The sequence below is a fragment of the Stegodyphus dumicola genome, chromosome 4, assembly GCF_044657685.1.
Source record: "Stegodyphus dumicola isolate Sdum_Otavi_A_Nest chromosome 4, ASM4465768v1".
Lineage (NCBI taxonomy): Eukaryota > Metazoa > Arthropoda > Arachnida > Araneae > Eresidae > Stegodyphus > Stegodyphus dumicola.
In genome coordinates this window covers 244,807,954-244,830,979 of record NC_140771.1, presented here as the reverse complement: position 1 = coordinate 244,830,979, position 23,026 = coordinate 244,807,954, and the positions used below count along the sequence as shown (strand labels likewise).

The window sequence follows — 23,026 nt, the reverse complement described above, 5'->3', positions numbered from 1 at the left end:
AAACAGGTACAGTTTTTTAACACAACTGATAAAATATTAAAAAATTTTATGGGCATCTTGTAATTGTACATAACCTCCAGTGACATATAAAGTGACAGATACAACCAAAATGTGTCCAGCTATTTATTCACAAGATGATGTATCTGTGAATTACAGTGTTGTGTGATAAATGTATTCGTAGGTAGTAGTATATGTATTATATGTTAGGTTAGTGACTATTGCTTAAACAGTAGGATATAAAGCATGGATATGTTCAAAATAATGACAAGTAGTATCTGAGTGTAATTAATAAGTCCTATGAAGAAATTAAGTAATCCTTAGTAATGGAGATGACTTAAGTACAAAATAGATGACATAATTCAAATGCGTATTGATCAGTACCTTTGTACAGGAGTTGTTTACCCTATTGCATCATCAAAAAAGTCTTAAGAACTATTGCCTGAAAATGCAAGACAGTAGCAAATAAAGTCCAGCAAAGTGCCACCATTCTTGAGACAGGTGGTTATGATTTTAGTAGCAGTTTTGCATATTATCATGAATGACATGCAAATGTTGAAACAATAGGTGTGATAAAAAATTAACTGCTTTGAAGTTGTGTATTTTGCCATGAAATGACAAACGGAAAGAATTTAGTACTAAGAAAACTGTCTGATAATGTTATGAAAAGGAGATTAGAGTTTTCAGCTATTTTAATCATGCGAGTTTAGAAATCTTACTAAAATTAAATTTGTTTTTATCTAAGATTGTACACTGCTGTCAGTGTTTAATTATGAGTTCAATTTACTTTTAATTCTTCATGAATACTACTATTTCTTAGGAAATAATATACAATGATATATGATATATCTGCACAGTGTTTTATTATTGAATATTTAATTTTTATTTCAGTGGACTTTGAGAGCAGTATTCTAACCCAAATTGGAAAAGTATATGTAAAAGTAGATCTGATTAAAATGATATGAACTGCATTTTCTCTGTGACTAGCCAAGTTAAGAGTTTTCTTCCTAAAAGGACAGTTAATATTCTTTTATTGATAATTTTTTTTTTTTTTTTTTTTTTTTTTTTTTTTTTAGACTGAGTTTTGGAATGATTCCAGAATATTTTATTTTAGCTACAGCAAAGAGATTTTTCCATCCATACAAGTACAGGTTGAAGTAAGGCCACACCTGTGCATTTCCATGGGTATATTAGATATCGCTGAACCTCGATAACTATTAACCAATTTTGAGCAAAAACTTGCCAGAGGGTGGTCCAATGATCTTCCATGCTCTTTCCCTATCACAAGGCTGAGAAGTTTTTCAGAGTGCTGTGTATTTTGAGTGCCTTTTTGCCACACAGACACTATATGCTTGCAGACATCCATTCTTCATCAGACTTAGGCCTGGCACCATCAGTGCCAAACTGGCTGTCTTCTTGATGACATTTCTGTGTATTTTTAATTTGATTTTGAAATGATTCCAAAGTACTTCACATTAGCTACAGCAAAGGGATTGTGTAATCAAGGTTACACCAAACCCAGCGTGTTTGAAGAAGACTTTTCCATTTTTGGCGAAAAATCATGTAGTTTGGTGTCTTTTCTTTAATAGGCAAAAATGGTCAACGGGATTTTCCTTTAGTACCCCCTCTTTTTTTAATTGTTTGTTTATTGTCAATTGCATAAAAGGATAATTTATTTGTTTGGAGAGAGCTCAGTTCTGTACAACTTATGAGTGATTAACTGTATTGAGAGCTGATTGCTGATTTAGTTTATTGACAAACACAAAACTGTCACTAACATACTTCATGATACTTAAAGCTGTTGCTGTCGTATTTTTTTTATTTAAAAAATCTATATTTTTATAAATTCTAAACTAAATTATAAAATCTTTTTTCAAGAGTTTGCAGAATGAATACGACAAGCTACAAGATGAAAATGAAGTCCAGAAAATTCATGCAAAACAGTTAGAGGAAGATCTTGCAAATAAATTACTTGAACTTAACACTTACAAAGAGAAAGTGCTAGATCTAGAATCCCAGCTAACAAAATCTCAGCAGATGTACGACACAAGTGTTTCGGTAAAGGAAGTATGTTATCCTTCTGTTATCTTATTTTTCTAATTAAATCTTTGGTTGAACTGACGTTTTCTTTTGCAACTATAGGGATTATTTTAAGATTTCTGTTTTTTCATTTTTTATTTCCTGTTATATTTGATTTTGGCAGGAAATGCTTTGCTTTTGCTCATTTTTAAAATGTTTATAAATAAATCATTATTTAATAGACTCTACTATTTAGTTGATGTAAGATACATATTTCCCAAGCATACTATTGTAAATTTATATGAATGTTTATATTTATTTAATTCATGTTACATATTATTTTCATTTATCAATGTATTTAATGCATTTTATGTAGTACTTTTATTTTGTATTTTTGTTTAATTGGGTTCGAGTCTAAGCATTTATTTCATGTATTATGCTGCAGACATTGTACTTCTAAATTATTTAACATGTAATGTGGCAGAAACGACTTCTAACTTGTAAAAAATAGAAAAATGAAATATTACAGAGAATTTCATATTACTGTTATTTTTCAACATATGCGTGAAACAAATACGAGAATTATTCCTTCCTCGTGCTTTTCCCTCCGGGAAGAACCTTTTCTTTCCTATAATAAAAGCTGGATGTTTTCACAGTAAATATTTCTGTATTTAAAGTTTTGTTCTTTGGTCATAGGCATTGCCATTTATGTGCTACAAAATGGGTTCAACATCTTCAGGCATGTCCTACATCAGGAGTCCCCAACCTTTTTGTTCCTAAGAGCACATTCTAAAATATCTGTTAGACGGTGGGCACCGTTTACTTTTTCAAGGTGAATTTATAGCTGGATAGAGTTAATAATAATATATGCACATGATGCCATCATGCCCATGCGCATAGGGTTGGGAACCTCTGTTCTATGCAATTATAATTGCATTGTTCAAAATATCAATAAGATAAATTTATAATAATATTTTAAATTACCATGGAAATTATAAAAACTGGTACTTATATCTTTAAGATTACAGTTTACTTTTCCATGTAGATTTCACTATGCTAATACAGTGGAACTAATATGGATTAATAAGAAATGTGAATTTCATACCCATGTATACTTGCTATTCTTTTATTTAGTTTTCCAGTGACTTCACAAAATAGCCATATTTTCATCAATGTTTAATATTGTAGATATATTATACTTATTTTTATACTATACAACTGGACTCATATAAGAATGCTAATAATTTTATATAATTAAATTTTCACAAAAATGGGAAGAATATTTCAGTTTCTTAAAAAAGCACCTTAATAGCTGCACTAAATATCCCATAGTAAGATTTTGCATTTAACATACTTTGAAAGTGAAAAAAGATTGCAGCTGATAGAACTGAAATCAAGTTCTTGTCAAAAAAAAACACCATCTAGTTTTAAGGTACATGACACTATACTGAAAATGCCTGATATTGACATTGTTCTTTTTCACTGTGCCAAAGCATCAAACCGTTGTTTCAAAAATCAAACCATAGTCTTCAAAAGCTGAAGAAGAATGGTTGTTTGGATTATAGCAAAACACATGAAGGCTCCCTGGCTAAGGAGAGGGACACCTTTGTGGAGGACATTTTAAGGAAACCTCGCTAAAACTTAAAAAGATACTTTGCTGAAGAAACTGGCATATAGTATGATACTACTAGCTTTTGTAGTTCGTGCTGTAAGTAAACTGATAAAAGATATTTAATTTCTACGTAAACGAGCATCATGCTACAAACATGCATATAAGAGAAACTCAGAATTAGAAGAATTCGGCTGAAAATTAGGTCTGAGGTAGGAGCTCTTTCAGCTGTGGTGGAAGCTAAATGTATCACTTCCTGGATATAATGTCATAGAATCCAAAAATCCAGAAAGTTTTCCTTAAGGTAGTCTAATCTGTAAAGAGTATCCCAACAAAGGGGACATAAATATTACCTGTATTTCTCTAGAAGTTACATTACTAGCTCTCCTAAATAATGTAACTGAATATTTGATTAATCTGAAAGAGATGTTAGGGCTGTGTTAGAGTCTGAACATTTGAAAAATATTCATTTGGTTTAAAACTGGGGATCTGATGGAAGTTCTTGCCATTCTTGTTAAATAAATCGATATCATATGCAGAAGCAAGTCAAAAAATATGAAACATATCTTTTCACATTTTTTATTGAAACTTAACAACACGTGCACAACATTACAACTGCATCCATAGCTCGCACGCAGAGAGAGAGAACTTGGTGTTGCCAATATGGTAAATATAAATGTACCAAACTAACAATTCTTTTTATAAACAAAGATTTTAAGGAATAGATGGAGGATGACTGCAGTATATTCATGTCATCTCCTTATGTGTCTTTGGTTGGTAGTTGGAATTTGTAATAGAAAAGATGCAGTAGTAGTTTGGCAGAATCCATAAGCATCATCTAAAGAATTTGCATTACATTAAAAAATACATTATGTCAAAGAACCGGGCAAAGTTTTATTATTAGAGACGAATTCACCAGTTAAAGAAATGACACATATATAAAGCACTAAAATGAATTTTAAAGGTCGTGTATATCGCATAAATTCTGAATCATAATGGTTGATGGAAAAGTGTGTAAGACACCATATCCAAGACAATGGTGTTTCAAAATGTCTTTTGAGCAGTTTTTCATGAAGCTTCCAGAATTACTGAGTAACCCTATAAATTTGGCTGCTGGAGCTCTGAATAATCAGCTCAGAATCGTGCAGTTATATTGAGCTTTGCTATTGAATGATTTTTACTGATGTGTTTGAGAGAATGTGCTTTATTTTTTCTTTTTGAGCTATTTATAACTGTTTACATTATATGAGCTGTTATTTATTTTAGTAAAGTGCCAATTCCTGTCTGCACCTCTGGCATAGTTATCATGGAGATCTGAATAAACCTATAGTGTACAACAGTATGCAAACATATTTGAATATTCAAGTGTTTTATGTGCTTCTAGTACTATGCATTCTTCTACATATCAAGATTATGTTGTTATAAATATTTAAGAGTTGAGATGTTTGATCACTTGTTCTGGGAATATGAAAGCTTACAAGCTTAAAATTCCCACAATTAAATCAACAGTTTGTTTCTAGGGTCATTATTTTTTATTGGAGCAGAAAACAAGAAAAATCAGCAGTGCTGTTATCCAGATTCAAACTTCACACCTCCTGAAGCTAACCAAATGTACTTCCAATTATGCCACAAAGGTATGTGGTAAAGAAAGGAAAAATTCCTTACATTATCCCTTACTTAAAGGGTGACTGGGGAGGAGAAGGGAACCTCTTGCCAAATACTAGGGTTGACAAATTATCATCCACTACATTTTAGTTCAGCTGCTTATAGAGTCATTAGGTTTTATCGGAGCAGGAAATAGGAAAAAATCAGCAATACCCTCGCTGGGTTTCAAACTCTTCACCTGATTACTAGCTGGATATACTTTCAATTATATCATGAATGCGTGTGGTGAGAAAAGAGAAAATCCCTTACATGTTTTAATTTTGATCTACTGAACATATATTACAAATCTACTTTAGGAGGTCCCTTCCACTATCTCGGACTTTTTGCCTTTCCAGTTGCGAACATCGGTATTGAAAATTATTTTTTAATTCTTAGAATACTTAAATTTTATAAGCAAATTAATTTTTACTTTTATACACAATATTTTTATGAAAGCAAGTATCTTTCTTTTTCTTTAATTAAGGAAATAGAGAGGAAGTGTGCTGATTTGGAAAGTAAAGTTATAATTCTGGAGAGTAAAAATGTTGAAAAAGTGCAAAAGATCCAAGAGTTAGAAGCTGAAATTGCAAAGCATTTGAAAGAATATAATTCAGTTGTGGAAGAAAATAAGGGCTTAAAACTACAATTGGAATATGCAGAGAAGGTATTTATACAGCATTTATAAAATTTACCTCTAATCAGAATAAAAGGAAAATATCATTAGAGTTAGAAGTAATTTTTGTAATAACTGATATGCAACTTTTCTGCATTATGAGCCATTATATTATATCAAGAGAGGCCTTTTGTTATAATTTAAAAAAAAATGGTTCAGTTTTATATTTAAATTAATCTCAAAATCTATTAATTGATATCTGTATTTTAAACTGAATTTAATAACAAAAAATAAATTTAGAAATGCATATAGCAAAATGGTAAAGTTGGATTAATAACAGTGTATATAGAAGAATTCAAACGTTTGGGGACTGGGTCCATTCCATCTGAGTCTCAATAATAAAACACCTTCAAAGACCTTTTTGCAGCAGCACATTTGTGCTAGAATTTGGAGAGATCTGTATCTACTTTCTTCAATTTACCCAGGACTCCATTTGAAAATTTTTTTCATGTCAGAAAGTTAATGATCTTTAAATTAGTATTCTAATTCAAAATGTTGATGTCTGATCAGATAAATAGAGACTATGTAAAAGTAAAAAAGTTTATGTTTTAACCAGAAATTCCAAAACTAATAATGAATTGTTCTGAAATCATCATATAATAGTGTCCAAAACTGAAATTTGAAGCGAACCATATCTTTGATGTCAAAATTTTCTGTTAGATCAGAAAATTTGCAATCTTCTATGCAACTGATGCCTCTTGCTATGTAAAATAAGCAAGAAAGCTGTTTTTTTCCCTAATCTCTTCTTATCACAGTTTGGATGAGCTAATTGAGAGTCTTTCTTACTGTCATTATTGACTGTCTGCCATTTTCATTTGTAAAGTCATTTGGTCTGTCATCAACATATGTGAGATATAATTTTGAAGACTCGATGCATGTTGGAATTCCATGTCGGTATTTGTTGAGACAAAGTACTTATGTCAGTATTTGTCAAAATTAACATATTCTTTATTGATGGTTGTACTCTGTGTAATACTTTTCTTTGTTAGTTTGTTTAATCATTTGGTTAATTTCGTTGCCATCTGGTATCGCAGAGTGGCTGCTCTGTTCATCATCCCTGGTGTCGTCTTTGGAATTCTAGAAGCATCAACGCTATTCAAATGCTTTTGAATAGGGCAAAGTGTCATCAATCTAAACAAATTTAATAGTTTTTCGTAGGCTTCCATTAAATATTTGCCTAACATGCGCAGAACTATTCTTTTTTTCTTCAGCAAATGCTATTTTTACACATCATCAACCACAAGTACTATAGTTAGAATATGCAGCTATACTGGAAAGATTATTGGGTGTAACTAGGTCAAATTGCTTCTTGCTGTAGCGAAGTTACACTAAATTCGGTCAACGACTCATTGTGGGTCTGTTCGTATGTACATTCACCTACATTTCATATCTTCAAATTTTGAGACCTTATCACCTGAAATTTCAATTTGGTTTTGTGTCTCATTAAAAATAATAATAAATTATTTTTATTTTGTTTTCCTTCTTCACTCTTATCTTCTTCATCTGAAATGAAACTGAGCTCTGAAAATTTCTAAATGATTTTTTTTTTTAGAAAGGGGTAAGGAAAAATAGTTTACCTTATTTATTCACTCTAAATGTAATTAATTAAAGCAAAGAAGGTAGCAAATGTTTTTATCCCCACTTTGTGTATTGTAGTATATTTAGGAAAAATTTGAATCAAGCAGTTATATATGATTCTCCTTCAATATTTTTAAAGTAAAAAAATTTCACTATAATTAGCTATTTTAATGGAGAACCGGTGGCGCAGTGGCTAGCGCATCGCGTAAGAGCACCACAGGTCTGAGTTTCGAACCCCGGGCAGGGCAAGGTCAACTCAGCTTTTCATTCCTTGATTTTCATCACTTGGGTCAATAAAATTAGTACCAAGTTCGCTTGGCGACTAAACATTGGGGGTCGTACGACAAGCTGACCACTTGTTCAAAGCATATGCTTATGCGCCCCAAGGTCCATGGTCAAGAAAGCATATTTCAGAGGGCACTGCTGGCCTTGGCCCACTAAGGGCTGCTTGCACATTAGGGCTGTTGCACCATTTAGTTTAATGGAGAAATGTAATCCTCTAATGCTAAATTGCTCCTGACACTAGGAGAGTGCCCCCCATTCGTTTATCTCTCAAATCATAAATTTGATTTCAAAAATTGCTAATTAAGATAATAATATAAAAAAATCTAGTATTTGAAATTAATCATCTACAAATCAAATTCTTTTTTAGTGAGCTGTAAGTGACCTTATGTAGTTACGACTTTGAGACAACAGTGGATCTGAGGGTCACATTTTGATTACAATAAAACATATAGTTATTATGCACTACTTAACATTATTATTTTCACAAGTAGCACCCATATTTCAAGAAGCACATTTTATGTTGTATTTTGTGTTACTCATGAAAAAACAAATGGCAATACAAAATATGAAGTAATGTTCCAAATACTAAGTATTACATAGCAAATTTTACTTTGCTTCATGAAATTTCAGAAAAGAAATTAGGAGTAATAAAATTTAGTTCTTGAAATTATATAAAAATAATTAGGAGTAAAGCAGAAATTCGGAACACAGAACTTTGGAACACCTTAGCATTGAATTATCTTATGTTGCCTCCAATTTTAAATGAACTTTATTTAATGACTTGAATGAACTGTTATTAGTGGCTCCCCAAAATGCATTTTAGATATTAACATAAAATCAAAATTAGGTATAATAAGTTGAACAGTAGTGGCATGATAACAAACCTGTGTACTCTAACTGCTGTGAGAAAACTTTATGGACAGCTGTAAATGTGGAGTCACACATATTCTTTTCTGAAATTCTGTTTTAGAATGAAATGGAATTATCAAACTAATGTGTATGCCTACCAAAACTCGTGTGTGTGTTTTTTATACATAGAATGAATAGGTTAGATAAATGGGAATAGGTTTGTCTTTATCACTTGTATACTTGTACAGGTGATAGGTGAGAGCAGGGTCCAGACACCCTGGCGGCTTTCTCTAATTATTCGGGTATCGTCTGGATCCCACAACTGTCCAGAGAAACAATATTGCCAAACAGGGGTTGATGTTGAAAGACAGTCATATTGCAGATTCTTACAATACCAATGCTTATTATGCAATATATGACAATATAGAAATATTTTACATCAAAAAGTGGTGTTACTATGTTGAATTATGACAGCGGTAATGCATCATTATACATTAATAGTGCACTCAATATGTTAATACATACAATAATAAAATTTCCTAAACTCTACAGGCATATTGCAGTGCAGTACCAGTGCAACATTATGCAACTTATAACTATATACATTGCATATTAATACTAGATGCATACATACATTGCATTAATATGTACATAGCATAAAAAGCGCATTTGATATATTAGTACATTTTACATAATACATTAATAGTGCACACTCGATATATTAATACATACAATAATAAAAGTTCTTGAACTGTACAGACATACTGCAGAGCAGTCAGTACCAATGCATATTATGGAATTTATAACTATATACTTTGTTATACATTAATAATACATGCATACATACATTACAAGTACATATATAACGTAAAAAATGCATTCCCCTATTCAATTACATCAAGCATTAAAACTTATGCATTAACATTACATTAACTGGTATAAAGATATTAATACATATGTAAGAGTTAAGTCTCCTCTGGCTAGATAGGGCTGTGTTCTGCACTGCAGAGTTCATTGCCTAGTGCTTCGCGTTTTAACGTCATTAGACACATTTTACTCTGTATTGAAGGTTTCTTGACCATAAATCTTTTGTAGGTAGCTGTATTTGTAGTTTTGTAGGTGACAGAGTGTGGTGGAAGTCTCATGTAAGTACACATGATGTCATACAATGATCAGGCTCGTATATGCTTGTACATCAGGTCATGTGATTGAAGCAATGTAGGAGAATTTAGCACATTGGTACTTTCAGTAAATTTAGTCTGCCAGCCAATAGCTGTTGGCACTTCAGTATTCTGAAATTTCTGGTTTTTCAATTAAAGTTAAAAGTAAATTATATAGGGATCAATCCCTGAAATAAATGTCAGTCTAAAATTAAACCCTCTGAGTAGCATAGCTTTTTGAATTTGCTTACGAAGACCTGTATTTAAACAGCATTTATTAGCTAAATTTGTATACTACTTATTTTAGTCTATGTTTTCATAAATTTAAATCTTTCATTAAGATGATATTTTACAATATCAAAAAAAGTAATGAAAAAATATTTTAAATTATCATCTAATATAAAAAATCTCATGACGGTAAAGACGATCATGCGGGGGGGGATATTTAATTAATAATGCATTTGAATTACAGAATATGACCAATAGAAATTTCTTCCCTTTAGACCTTGAGATAGAAAATAAATATAAATTGGAATTTTTCCTTTGTTGTTGGGTCCCTTTGTTTTCATAAATGTTCAGTAAGTGTAATTTAAAATTTATTTATTTATTTTTGTTTTTGTTAAAAAAATGATCTGGCTTATCAGTTGCTTCAGATCGAGCATTCGGCCCACGTGCAGTTTGAGTTTTTATGTGGGAAGAAAAAAAAAGTATTACCTTAAAATTACATCTGACTACAGAGGGTTACATAGAAGATTTGTTACTCTCTTAAGTTATGTTGTGAGCAATTATTAAATTAAATCAAAATAATAATGATGATACTACTATTTCAAACTTTTATCAACACACTGTTCTAAAATAAAAATAGTTAATTTTACCATTGTTGTTATTTATATTTTTTAGTTATTGTTATTTATCATTAGAATTAAATCTGAATTTTATTAATTTTAATGTCTTCCTCATGAATGTATGTCTAGAAAATTTTGAAAAATTGCTAAAGTTCAGACTAATTTAGAAATTTTTCAAAAGACTAAGTTAGCAATCCCCCCCAGGAAGAAAAAAAGAAGAATTTATTAGATTTAGAAATGGCTGATTATGAAAGAAGTATTTTGGAATTAAACAGCCAACTCCAGAAAAAAGAAAATGAGATTAGTGAATTGCAGATTGAATTAAAATCTCATTTGGAAAAAATACAAAGCTTACAAGAAGAACTGAGTATGTATTTTTATCTTACTTGCTGCAATAATGAATTTGTATGGTTTTCAAATTTTATTTTAGTATGTATTGCATATAGCATCAATTCATGACTTTTAGATATGAAATTTACATTTTCCTTTATTAATTTTATTGTATTAAATGCTTAATAATTTTTCTAATAACAACAAATAATATCAATGCAAATTATCTTTATTCATTCCAAATGCAAATTTTACAAATGCAGTTTTGTGCTATAATGAATGCCTCAAATTGTGCTTAGAAATACAAAGTGATTCAAAATGAATATAGTGATTACAAATGGCTATAGCTATTTAATTGAAAAGAATTTGTTGATAAGAATTACACAGGTTGTAAAAGGAAGCTCAAAATTTTGTTTACAGACTTTATACATGTTTTGTGTGAATCCAGTTGTTAAAACAGACAACATCTAAGTGGCAGTCCACTTCATGCCATACATTCTGAGCATATCTTTAGTCATCAGTGCAAGAAATGCGCTTTTTGAGTTCTGAAATTGTTTTTGGCAAAGGAAGCACATACACAAGGTCTTTCTCATAACTTTATAGATTGTGATTTAGATAATGGAAAGACCTTGTGTATGTGCTTCCTTTGATGAAAAGAATTTCAGAACTCAAAGTGCTTCCTTTGATGAAAACAATTTCAGAACTCAAAATGTGCATTTCTAATGTGCTTGCATTAGTGACTCCAGATATGCTTCAGAATGTATGGCATGAAATGGACTACTGCTTAGATGTCTGAGTTACCCAGGGGAGTCATATAGAAAATATAAATTTATAAAGTAGGTAAACAAAATTTTGAACTTTCTTTTACATTCTGTATAATTCTTATCGATAAATTATTTTCAATTAAATAGTTATAGACATTGGTAATCACTATATTCATTTTGAATAGCCTTGCATATATTTTGCCAGAAAAGCCAACATAAGATAGCTTTTCCACCAGGTATTAAATTAAAATAAACTTGTAGCACCAGCTTGCTGCATAAAGTGAACTATTGCCAATTTATACCAAATGCTGAGTAAATATAAATATTTAACATCAGGTTTGCTTAAATGCACTTTGCATTTGCATTTAAAGATGCATGCATTCTGTGCATTTAAGGATACATGCATTCTGTGCCAGACGTGAGAAAAAATTAATTTCTGTTATTTTCATTAGTTTTATTTCTCTAATTTCCATCAAATTTTGTGCTGAGAAATATAGTTATTAAAATTTCTAAATAGCATGAAGTGGGCATGCAGTTCTGCTGTACAGTGAAATATCAAACAGCATTCAGAATCATGTACCTAGAATCGACTTAAAGAATAATTTTACATAATTAATATTAAAATAATTGGGATTATGGAGTTCTTTATATTGAAATTTATTTGTTTTAATTCAGCAGCCTATCTTTGTATAAAATGATAAAAAATTAAGTTCTTATATAGTTTTTACTATTTTATCTTGAAAGGCTCTGCATTTTCTACAGTAAGATTAGAATTGAGTTAAAATTAGCAAGGAGAGGATTCTAGGCAATTTCTAGTTTTAAAATCAAAATATGTATCTACTTGTAGCTTTTACCAAAAGGTATTTTATATCTCATTCAGGTCACTTAATACAGTGAGTAACGATTTCTTATTTTCATGCCTTACTAAGGATTTGATTTACTAATCATGTTTCTTTTCATTGGTTGATTGGATGGTTTTGACTAATTACAGGTTCCATAAATGTTCATCTTTTATATGAAATATGCTGGAAATATAATTACTTTCAGATTTTACTAAATCTGATAACTGCTGAATTTGTGCAGAATAATTTACTATTGAAAAAAATATAAATATTGTAATATGATATCTTTTAAAGTGCATGGAGCTTTTTTAGTTGAAATAAATTGCAAACATAAGTTATGTTTGCAAATTATTAATTCTAATCTTATTAAAATTTTTATTGTCATTAATAGATTTTATAATCAATAAAGATGCCCTCCAGCCTCTTCCCTAAAACCCATTTTTTAAAAATTATTTATTTTAGAATCAACTGAAACGCTGAAAGATACTGAAGAAAAACGTGCAGAAAATCTTAAAGAAGTCTTAGAGAAAACCAAAACAGAATTAACAACAGTTCGTGAGCATGATGAAGAACTGAAATGTAATTTATCATCTCTTAGAACTCAGCTAGAAATAATGACTCAACAGGAAGAAAAGTACAAGGCAAGTTATTTAATGTTATTTTATATTATAGCTTTTTAAGTTTTGCTTGATCATTGGCCAATAATATAAAGCATGTAATCCCTTTCTGTTCCCCTACTTAGTACCTATAATACGCTGACCTCCAAAAGTTAAGGAACAGCATGTTGTGTCGAATTTGAGAATGAAGCAACATAGAAACAAGAAGTTTACAGGACATGTTCACTAAACAGTTATTTAATGAATGTGACATAGAATGTTTCTAAAGTTCAACACAAACATGGATTACAAGAGAAAAAAAAAAGTTGCAGTCTTGGCAGAAAAATCTAGTCTTGGAGAAACAGTATGTCACAGTTTTTTGAGGAAAAATGGGGTAGTAACATTACAAAAATGGCTTCTAATAAGGAATGTGTTCACCTCTATCTGCAATACGTTGGTAGCAGCGACATTCCATGCTGTCAATTAAGTTGTCAATCAGTGAAATGGAAAGCAACGACCAGACATGGAGTAATTTATTGTTCAAGCTCATCAAACAACCTTGGAGGATGACTTAAAGCAGCAACCTGCCTGCCAAGGTAGTCCCAAAGATGCTCTATCGGATTCAGGTCTGTGGATTAAACTGGCCATTCCATCCGCTCCATAAAGTGACCCTCAATATATTCTTCAGGAACACGAGCTCAGTGCGGTCACGCATTGTCATCCATCTGAAGAAATTCAGAACTAATAGCAGCAGTATATGGGTGGCAGACATGTCTGTTCTCTTGCTCAACATAAACGACACCTCTGTGTCCTTATGTCAAGAAGACGCAAACAATTGGTCATCTTGCATACAGACCTGTATTGTGCAGGCATCTGCACACTGTAGTAGCTGAGATTCTTGTTTCGGTTGCCACTAAATGATTTACCATAAGCTGAGGCATAGTAATATTACTTCTCCTTCAGCCGAAAGAGCTAAATAATGGTATTCCATAAGTGTTGTATCTCTAGATCTGCCTGGAACATGTCTTCTAGACATAAAATCCTTGGATTCAGACTGATTTCATAGTCAGTGGACCACACTACAAGAGACATTGATATGTCTAGAAGCATCAGCTTGTGACATCCCCATTTCCATCCATCTGATTGCCTGCCACCTCAACAAATCGGCAAACGACTTTTCCTGGTCATTGATAGACTCTCGTGGATATTGTCCTCGAAACTGTAATAAGAACTGAAGATCAATACTCATGAACAAAAATAACAACTTTTGCATTTTTTCTCCGACTCGTATATGAGTATTCAGTTCTATAAAATAAAAGTGATAGCTATTGTTTTTGCATATATTTTTCTTAAACTTTATTATACTGTCATGCATATGAACTGTGAATTTAAACTTTACTGACATTTTTGTAATAGTGAACTCCAAAAGTTAAGAAACAGTATGAGAAAACATACTGTTCCTTAACTTTTGGAAGGCAGTGTATAATGCAGTGAGGGCATGTATCGTTAGTCATTCCTAAAGAAAGTCCATAAATTAAAAAAAGTCATAGTTTAAAAGAAATGTGTTGCAACTGCTAAAAGTAAAATATTTCTTATCTTCCGCACAGCAGTGTTTTGTCATTCAACAAAATGTAAAAAATATAATTCTTCTTTTGAATTTATTCTCTTATTCGTTAACAAACTAAATGATTTAAAAGCAATAAGTGCAGCTTCATTTTATTTATTAGTAACTACTAACCCATGAAATTACACTAACTGGATTCATTAAAATCATTTCTCTCTCTCTCTCTCTCTCTATATATATATATATATATGAAGAAAAGTTTCTATTTATGTATTTGTATCTGTGGTATTCATACAAATCTACAGTTTTATTCTGATCTTGATGAAATTTTGCATGTGTGGACCTTCAAAATAAGAGGAATATTACTGTCTACACAATGTTTAAAAAAATCAGAGTGTTTATATTAGAATGTTGTGCTTGCATCGCACATCTTAGGTTCACATTGCCATAGTTGCATTTCTGCTATTAGTGGAAGTCATACATGCTAAGCAGAGTATTTATAATTGCTTCTTTACAAAAAATAAATATTTCTTAAATGTTTGAATTTTAAAATTATTTTAGCGTATCAGTTTTTCAAAATCGTTGTCATGTTTCTTCTTTCAGTCTTACTAAAACTGTTAGTTTACTTTAGAACAGTGTAGAATTTTTAAAGCAAAATTTAAGTGCACTTGTTCAGATTTTTATAAATATTTCAAAAATGGTAAAGAAATCTGCCAAAGTGTATTATGATTTTTCAAAAGCTTATTTCTGAAAAAAGAAGACTTAACCAATAACAGAATAAGTACCAGTTCTTACTAAAACTGTTACATATTTCTACTTTGTTCTACAGTTTCATTCAAGCTTACTAAAATTTTGTGCAATTCACTTTGAACTAAAATAAGAGGAAAATCACTGTCTATTTGTGATTTTGTGAAAAATACCTCTATCCTCCTAAATGAAGCTACTTTACTCTGCATAAAACTAGAGTGATGCTTGGTATTTCAGCTGGGATTGTGTAATTTAATATAATGCAGTAGATATAGTAGGTCATCAGTGTAGACCATTGCAGAGATAGGGGATTAAGGAGGAAATGTTGGTGGGGGATACTCAAGAAGGACCCAATAAATGCCAGCCACCCATTAGTAAGGATGTGATGGGGTGCAGTCGAAGGGGATAAATGGAAATGCTAGTGTACCCCATGTCACGTCTAGCTTTAGTCGAGTCTAGAGTCACCATTCCATATTGGCATGTATTAACTGTTTGATGCATGCAACACTATTTTTATAATGCTTTAACTAAAATTCTGTAGAAATCAAGTATTATGATCCTAGAGACAAATAATATATGAATTAAAAATAATCTACTCTTGTCTATTATTTTGTGGGTGGTGGTAAAATTAGTGCACACCTAGGACTATGAAATATACTGATGTAGTAGGGGCGGACTTGGCATTTTCCATGCACATTTACAATAAATGATGAAATTTGCAATTTTTTTTAAAAAATTGCTTTTTAAGAATTGCATTTTATGTAAATTTTTTAAAAAGTAAGATCTTCAGAAGAAATGAAAAAATAAACATTTATGTAATTTTTCTGTGGCAGTGAAAAACCTAAGAACGTACATAATAACGACGTTCAGTTAAATGGATTAAAAATCTTAGTAAAGTCAGGCTAAAAAAAAACCTCAGTGATTTTATTATTATTATTGTTATTATTATTATTATTATTATTATTATTATTATTGTCAAAGAGCTAAGTCTTTTTTTGTTAAACTGTTCAAAACATGTTTTGTCTTTTTGATGCATGCATAGACCCACATTGCATTTTTTTCACATGTGTCTTGTTCAGTGAGATTTCTCCCTTGTGTTGCAAAATGTACAGTGCTGGGATTTACTGGCCTGTGCCCAGCATTCTTTAGTTTCTTTTCGTCTGGCACATGAAGTTTGTGGTTTTTTATGTCAATATGAGAACTTCATCTTTTTTAGCTTTAGTATGGATCCTTCATCCCAAAATATTTATAAAATATTTTTAATTTTAATGAAACATTAACACGTTTTCTATTTTTAATTACAGCAAAATATATTTAAACCACACAAAATAATTTATAAAATCACAGTACTGGAATAGGAAGCAAGCGTGTTGAGCTTAGAGAAAAATCTTTGGAAATTAAAGACATTTTATCTGGTTTGGTAATAAAATAACTCTGTGGTTATCTGTGGAGCCTCTTATCTATATCTGGGTGAAAATAAAAACTCCTATTTGAAAGCAGCATATACCATTGTGAAGTGCAGTGATTTTAGGGCACGACCACTAAGCCTCTTGAGCTTTGTGAGTATTGTGACACAGTGCTGTAGTGGCTCAGTGGTCATGCCCTGAAAGCACAAAACAATGCCATAAATATACACAGGTTGTTTATATATGCAGTTTAGTTATTGTTAGATTTTATTGTTTATGATAGAAATGATGATGTGGGATGAATAACTTTTGAAATTTAAAGTTGTTTGTATTAATAAAAGGAAGTTATTTAGTTTAACTGAAAATAAATTTTAAAAGGTGTCCGGTTTGAAATACTAAGACCTAAAAAATGCATTGGTTCTGCAGTAATTTTGTGTTATTTAAAGGTAAAAGTTAAATAATCAATCGATTTTCACTCAAAAATTATGGAAAGAAGAGAGGGAAAAAATTCAAAAATTGGTGCTTTCAGGGTGGGACCACTACAAGGGGTTAATGCAAGGATGAAGATTATATACCTGGTTTTACATCTGTCACTTTAATTAGCTTAGAAATATATTCTAGCTTAACACATATGCATAAGTAACCAAGATAAACATCATATATAAGTCATTCAACATAAGATACATAGGCAGAGTTCCACAGTGGTAGCAAGTATGCTAGTTCAAAAGTCAGACAACATCATGTGACATCACTGCTTCACCGATGGCTACCAGAAGGGCCTGCCCTGTCTAGTCACAAATTCACCTTTTCCGAATGAGTGAGGAAAGCCGGTAGCGCAATCTTTAGATCTTTCTGCTATCTAAGAGTTCTTTACAAATGTTAAAAAATGCACTTAAAGAGCATATGACCAGACGGGTATAAAATAGGTACTTAAGCAAGTAAAATGTAAAGGAAAAAACTGTAATTTCTAGCTAATTTTTCATGAATTATTATTGTAATAATGATATTTTATTTGCTTCTGTGAATTCCTTTTCATAAAGTTGTGTATATATCTTAGTTAATAATTTCTAAATTTTTAAATACAGTTGCAACTATCTGAACTGTCTTCAGAAGTACAACATTTGAAAGATGTGATAAAAACGTCATCTGAAAATCACCAGAGGATTACAAGATCACTTGAATCAAGAATCTCAAGCCAGAAGCAAGAGATTCTTATTGCTCATAAAGAAGTTGAAAGTGTGAAGCAAGAATTTGAAAACTATAAGGTTCTCTATTGTTTCTAAAGCTAATTTATATTTAATATATGTGTGTGATACATAATTTCATAAACATCTTATTTGCATTTTATGTAATAACTTTTATTTGTGTTTTGTTAAATTTTTAAAATGTATATTTCTTGCAACAGATTCGAGTTCATAGTGTATTGAAACAACAGAAATCATCTACTCCAACATTCATGCCTATTGAACCAGATTTAAAGGAAAAACTTGAGACCATAAATGAGAAACTTAAAATTCAAGTAAAAGACTTAAGGTTAAATACTTTTTTTGCATTTAGAAACTTATAAGGAAATTAATACCATTTATTCTATTAATGTATACAGTACAAAGTCCAAAATCCCAGCATCCAGTATCCGGAGTGATCTAAAATCCCGACCTCCAGACCGCTTATCCAATAAGTAATTAAATGCTTAAGTAAAATCAAAATAACAAGAAAAACTCCCTTCCATGCTTACAGAGTCTAGGAATGGACAATATAATACTTAGCAAGAGGAGGCAGATATGCTATAAATGCCATTTTTATTCCCAATAATTGAGATTCCTTGCAAGCACATCACTTTCAAATACCCTGCTGTTTAGGGAGCAGGGCGAAGGCCATTGACATATTGATGTTGGCCAGAAAAGCACTTTTGAACTCTTGATTGATCATGAGGGGAGTTAGCATTTTTTCTGTTTGATCTAAAAAAAAGTGAAGTCCTAGTGTTGCTATGCCTGTATATCATTTCATTAGATTTAAAATAATGATCTAAAATCTGGAAATTTCTCAAATCTGTAATTGCCGAAGTGCAGGTGGTTCCAGATCGCAGACTTTGTACTGTATCTATATATGTAAAATTGTATCAAACTTTTTATAGAAAACATTATTTCTGCTAAAAAAAAGTATTATCACCAGTATTTAATATTAATTAATTTTAATATTAGAAAGATTGATTAATGGATTTAGATACTAAGTGATTCTATTTTGTTAATAGTAGATTTAAAAATTGCTAAATATAACATATATTTCTTATTGCAGTAATTGTGAATTAATTTGTGTTGTCACATTTGAAGTCAATAAGTATTATTAATTCTTGACAGTCCTGAGTAATTAAGAATATTTCATAGTGTTACTTTCTTCTGCAGCTGAGCAAAAATCTATGTCAGAAAAACTTTTGTGGAGGAAAAAATGTGTATAATTATAAATAACTGGAAAGTTAGATTCATGCAGCTGTATATATTCATTCAAATTGTATATATGCATATAATTTTAATTAGTAGGTGATTTTCAGTGAATGCTATACTAAATTTGGTGGGGGTGCAATTTTATTGAGCTTTCAACAACTAATGTTTAACCCCTTCACGCCGACTGTCACGTATACGTGCCAGCAACGAACACACTTATCTACCAGCCGACACGCAGGCGTGGCAGAGCATTGTTGCGTTTACTACCGACTGTCACGTATTTGTGCCAGTACCTTGGAACGTTTTTCAAACTATAATTTCTGCCACAAGATGGCACTGTATGTCCATATGGTTTCAGATACATGTACATTAGACCTTCTATTCGAAATGAGAGAAGCATGACTCACATACACGTGTTTTTGATTATATAAACAAACGGGAAACTAAATGTTTCCGAATGGCGTGATTTATGACGTCTCTTTAAATCGCACTTTATTCGCACGTGGTAGTTGTTTATTGTAAGTAGAAGTTTTATATGCGCTAAAGCGTTGAGTATTTTGGTTTACAGTCCAGTTTTTAGAAAATAATTAGATCTTGTTAGACGTGAATTCTTTCTGTTTTTACCGTTTCAATGTCGAAGCGTCGAAAATGTTTAACAGAGCATGAAATAGCAGAAATGATGCAAAATATTTCAGATATTGATTCTGAAAGATTAACTGAAAGACATTTTCCAAAACTTTGTTCAGAAGAGACTGATAAGAAAATGAGACGACAATGCTTCGTTTGTTCACATTCCCGGAAAAATCCTCCAAAACGGCAAATGAGTTATTACGAGCTCAAGGAATGTAATGTAGGACTGTGTGTAGATCCCTGTTTTAAAATTTTTCATATGAAAAGAAAATTTTAAGTAATATATTTAGTTTTCAGATGTATAATGTTAAAAGTCATAAAATGGTGAGTAGTTAAAACAAAATGTGTAAAATATGCATTTAAACAAGAAATAAGGTAATTAAAGTATATATATAAAAATATCTATAAAGCATAAGCCATTTAAATACTCTATAGAGCATTATTAAACAATGCGTTGATACTTCGGAAATTTCATGGGTTTAGGCTTAGTAGCAAAAAAGCCCCCGGCCCTGGAGAGACGCTCGTGGAAGACACTGACGGCCTCCGCGATAAGCGCGCGTTTTCGCTACCCGGCTCAAAGGGGTTAAATCATTTAGTACGTATATGCAGAATAACTTGCACAGTTTTCTGTTTTATATAAGCAATTTATAAAATTTAAGTATACGAAAAATAGTATATTTTTGTGCATCATTTTTGAAAATGAAATTATTCTTTATTTAACTGGTTAAACAAAAACAATATCTGAGGTATTCCTAATATGGGAAAATGCTTTGAAAGCGGTTGAAATCTAAATGAACAAGTGAAGGAAATGATTTTATTATCGAAGATCAAACTAATGTTAGACTTTAAGAAACAGTATATATATGGCATTAATATAATTCAGCATATGTAATCAAAATTTGAAAATGGGCCGTGTAATATTTGCATCTATGATAAATTTTTCCACTGGTTCGTGGAAATTATTCTTTTATTTTTACTTTTTGTATTTAATTTATTTGTTTTTCTATAAAAGCACTCAATTTGCACGTTAGTTTTTAAAATTATTTATTTTTATATTTCTATCATTTTCATTTGCATACCATCGTATATAAGTACACACCACCCCTGATATATTCTTGTTTGGTTCTAATTATAACATATACCTAAAAATATGCATCTGAATTCTATGTGAATACATGCTACTTCTTAATCTCTCCCTTAAAATAGATTTCTAAAACTTTAAACATACAGGAAATTTTTAATAGCTAAGTGATTTTCAATTTTAGTAAAATGTAGCCTTCAGATATTCACATATATAAATTTGCATGTTTTGTAAAGAATTAAATACTTAAAAATAAATAGCAATTTTAGGAACAACAAGCAATCACTTAAGCAGTTTATTTAAATATTTTCACAAATGATTCTGTTTTGAAATAAATTATTTTTTTTTTCATTTGAGCACAAAAGAACTGAAAATTTTGAATTGCAACAACTTTTTTTGATGTCTGGCATCCTATCATTTAATCAGAGAATTATGAACATTTTCAAAAAATCCAGAAAGTTTTAAAAAGTACAAATCAGTCTTCTCAAATAATAAAAATTTCATGTTAGAACCCTTTAACAATTGCAAGATTAAGCAATTCTTTTTTCCCAAATCCATGCGATATCTGTCAATTCTAGATTAGTAATATGAGCTGTGTCATTTCTGTCCACTGCGATGCATAACTGGAATGTGAGCTGAACTTGTTGATTAAAAGGTTAAATAGTATGTAATATAAAAATTGGCTTTCTTAAAACATGAATATTTACTGTAATCTCTATTTTTCTTGCAACAATTATTTTACTCCTGTTATCTGATGTATCAACCTACATTTTTTAATATATCTGTTTATGAGTTCTTATCTAATATAGTTAAAACGTTATTGGACTGTATCAAATTAAACCTTTTAATATAATTCTTGCTCATTAGTCTTATTTTGAATCACCTAAAGAGCAATATTTATTATGAATGAAATTTGTACTGTTCTAAATTTCTTTTGCAGATTAAATAGTTTGATAGTTCTTTTTAAGAATTCTACATATGAATAGCAGTTGAGTGTGAAAAACTGCGATAAAGAGAATATCAATTGAAAAAAAAGAACAATTCGAGGGCTGTCGAATCACATTTCTGTTTGCACCAAGTTCATTCACAGCTGGTTGAGATAACTATTGAATGGAAAAATATATGGCCAATACCAACCCTAATCAGTATAGTGGTACTACTATATCGTTGGGCTCGGGTTCAAATCCCAGGCAAGGCAGTGGTAAGTGTAGCGCAAAAAAGGCAATTGAAATATACAAACTGAAAGCCTTGCCCAGAGGTTCATGTTAGCGAAAGGAACATAGAAGATTATCATGTTCATTATAAATTGGGGCTTAATGGCTAGTGCTACAGGACTATACCTGTACAGTCCAATCCACATGTACCTCCTGTACATGGCTGGAGTAATTACCAACATTTGCTTTATTGTAATAAGTGAGGAAAAGTTTTATAATGTTCTTAATTATATTAAAGGTATAGCATTAGTCCTGTCGCCCAGACCACTATTACTTTGAATGCTACTTGACGAAGAAGTTCCATCTAAAAAACCAGCACCCATATTCCGCGCAGCGTAGTGAAATAATACTCAAAATAACAATGTTGTCAAAAACTACATGCTGTCACTATATATTGCGCTACAACCCAATAATCTGGAACAGCTCCCATCGCAGTCATTCCCCAAGTAGCTAAATTATGGTTTCAGCTCCTGTAATATAAGTATTTAATTTTTTTATGTTGTTATTTAAATATTTTGTTATAAAAATCCTTGTTCCATTGAATCAACTTCTTGACATATACAAATATTTGTACTCATCTGGTGTAATATGTTGTTACATACAGTTATCTAACTTTTGTAATATAAGTGTTCATTCCTTATAGTAAATATGCCAATTTAACACATGAAATACCAAAAACAGTGTTGCATAATGTCATTGATATATATCTGTAGTGTAATAAATCTTTCTTCCACATTGATTGTCATCACTTA

General features: G+C 31.0%; 1 protein-coding gene across 2 annotated transcripts in view; it reads left to right on the top strand.

Annotated features, from left to right (window-relative positions):
• LOC118183482 (uncharacterized) overlaps positions 1-23,026 on the top strand; it is a 111,046-nt gene that overhangs the window by 58,803 nt on the left and 29,217 nt on the right. For both annotated transcript variants that reach the window (XM_035353054.2, XM_085816156.1), the window contains 6 exons: positions 1,876-2,064; positions 5,754-5,933; positions 10,864-11,026; positions 13,058-13,236; positions 17,994-18,173; positions 18,314-18,441. In XM_035353054.2, the coding sequence (XP_035208945.2) occupies positions 1,876-2,064; positions 5,754-5,933; positions 10,864-11,026; positions 13,058-13,236; positions 17,994-18,173; positions 18,314-18,441 (1,019 nt within the window). The remainder of the gene's footprint in view (positions 1-1,875; positions 2,065-5,753; positions 5,934-10,863; positions 11,027-13,057; positions 13,237-17,993; positions 18,174-18,313; positions 18,442-23,026) is intronic.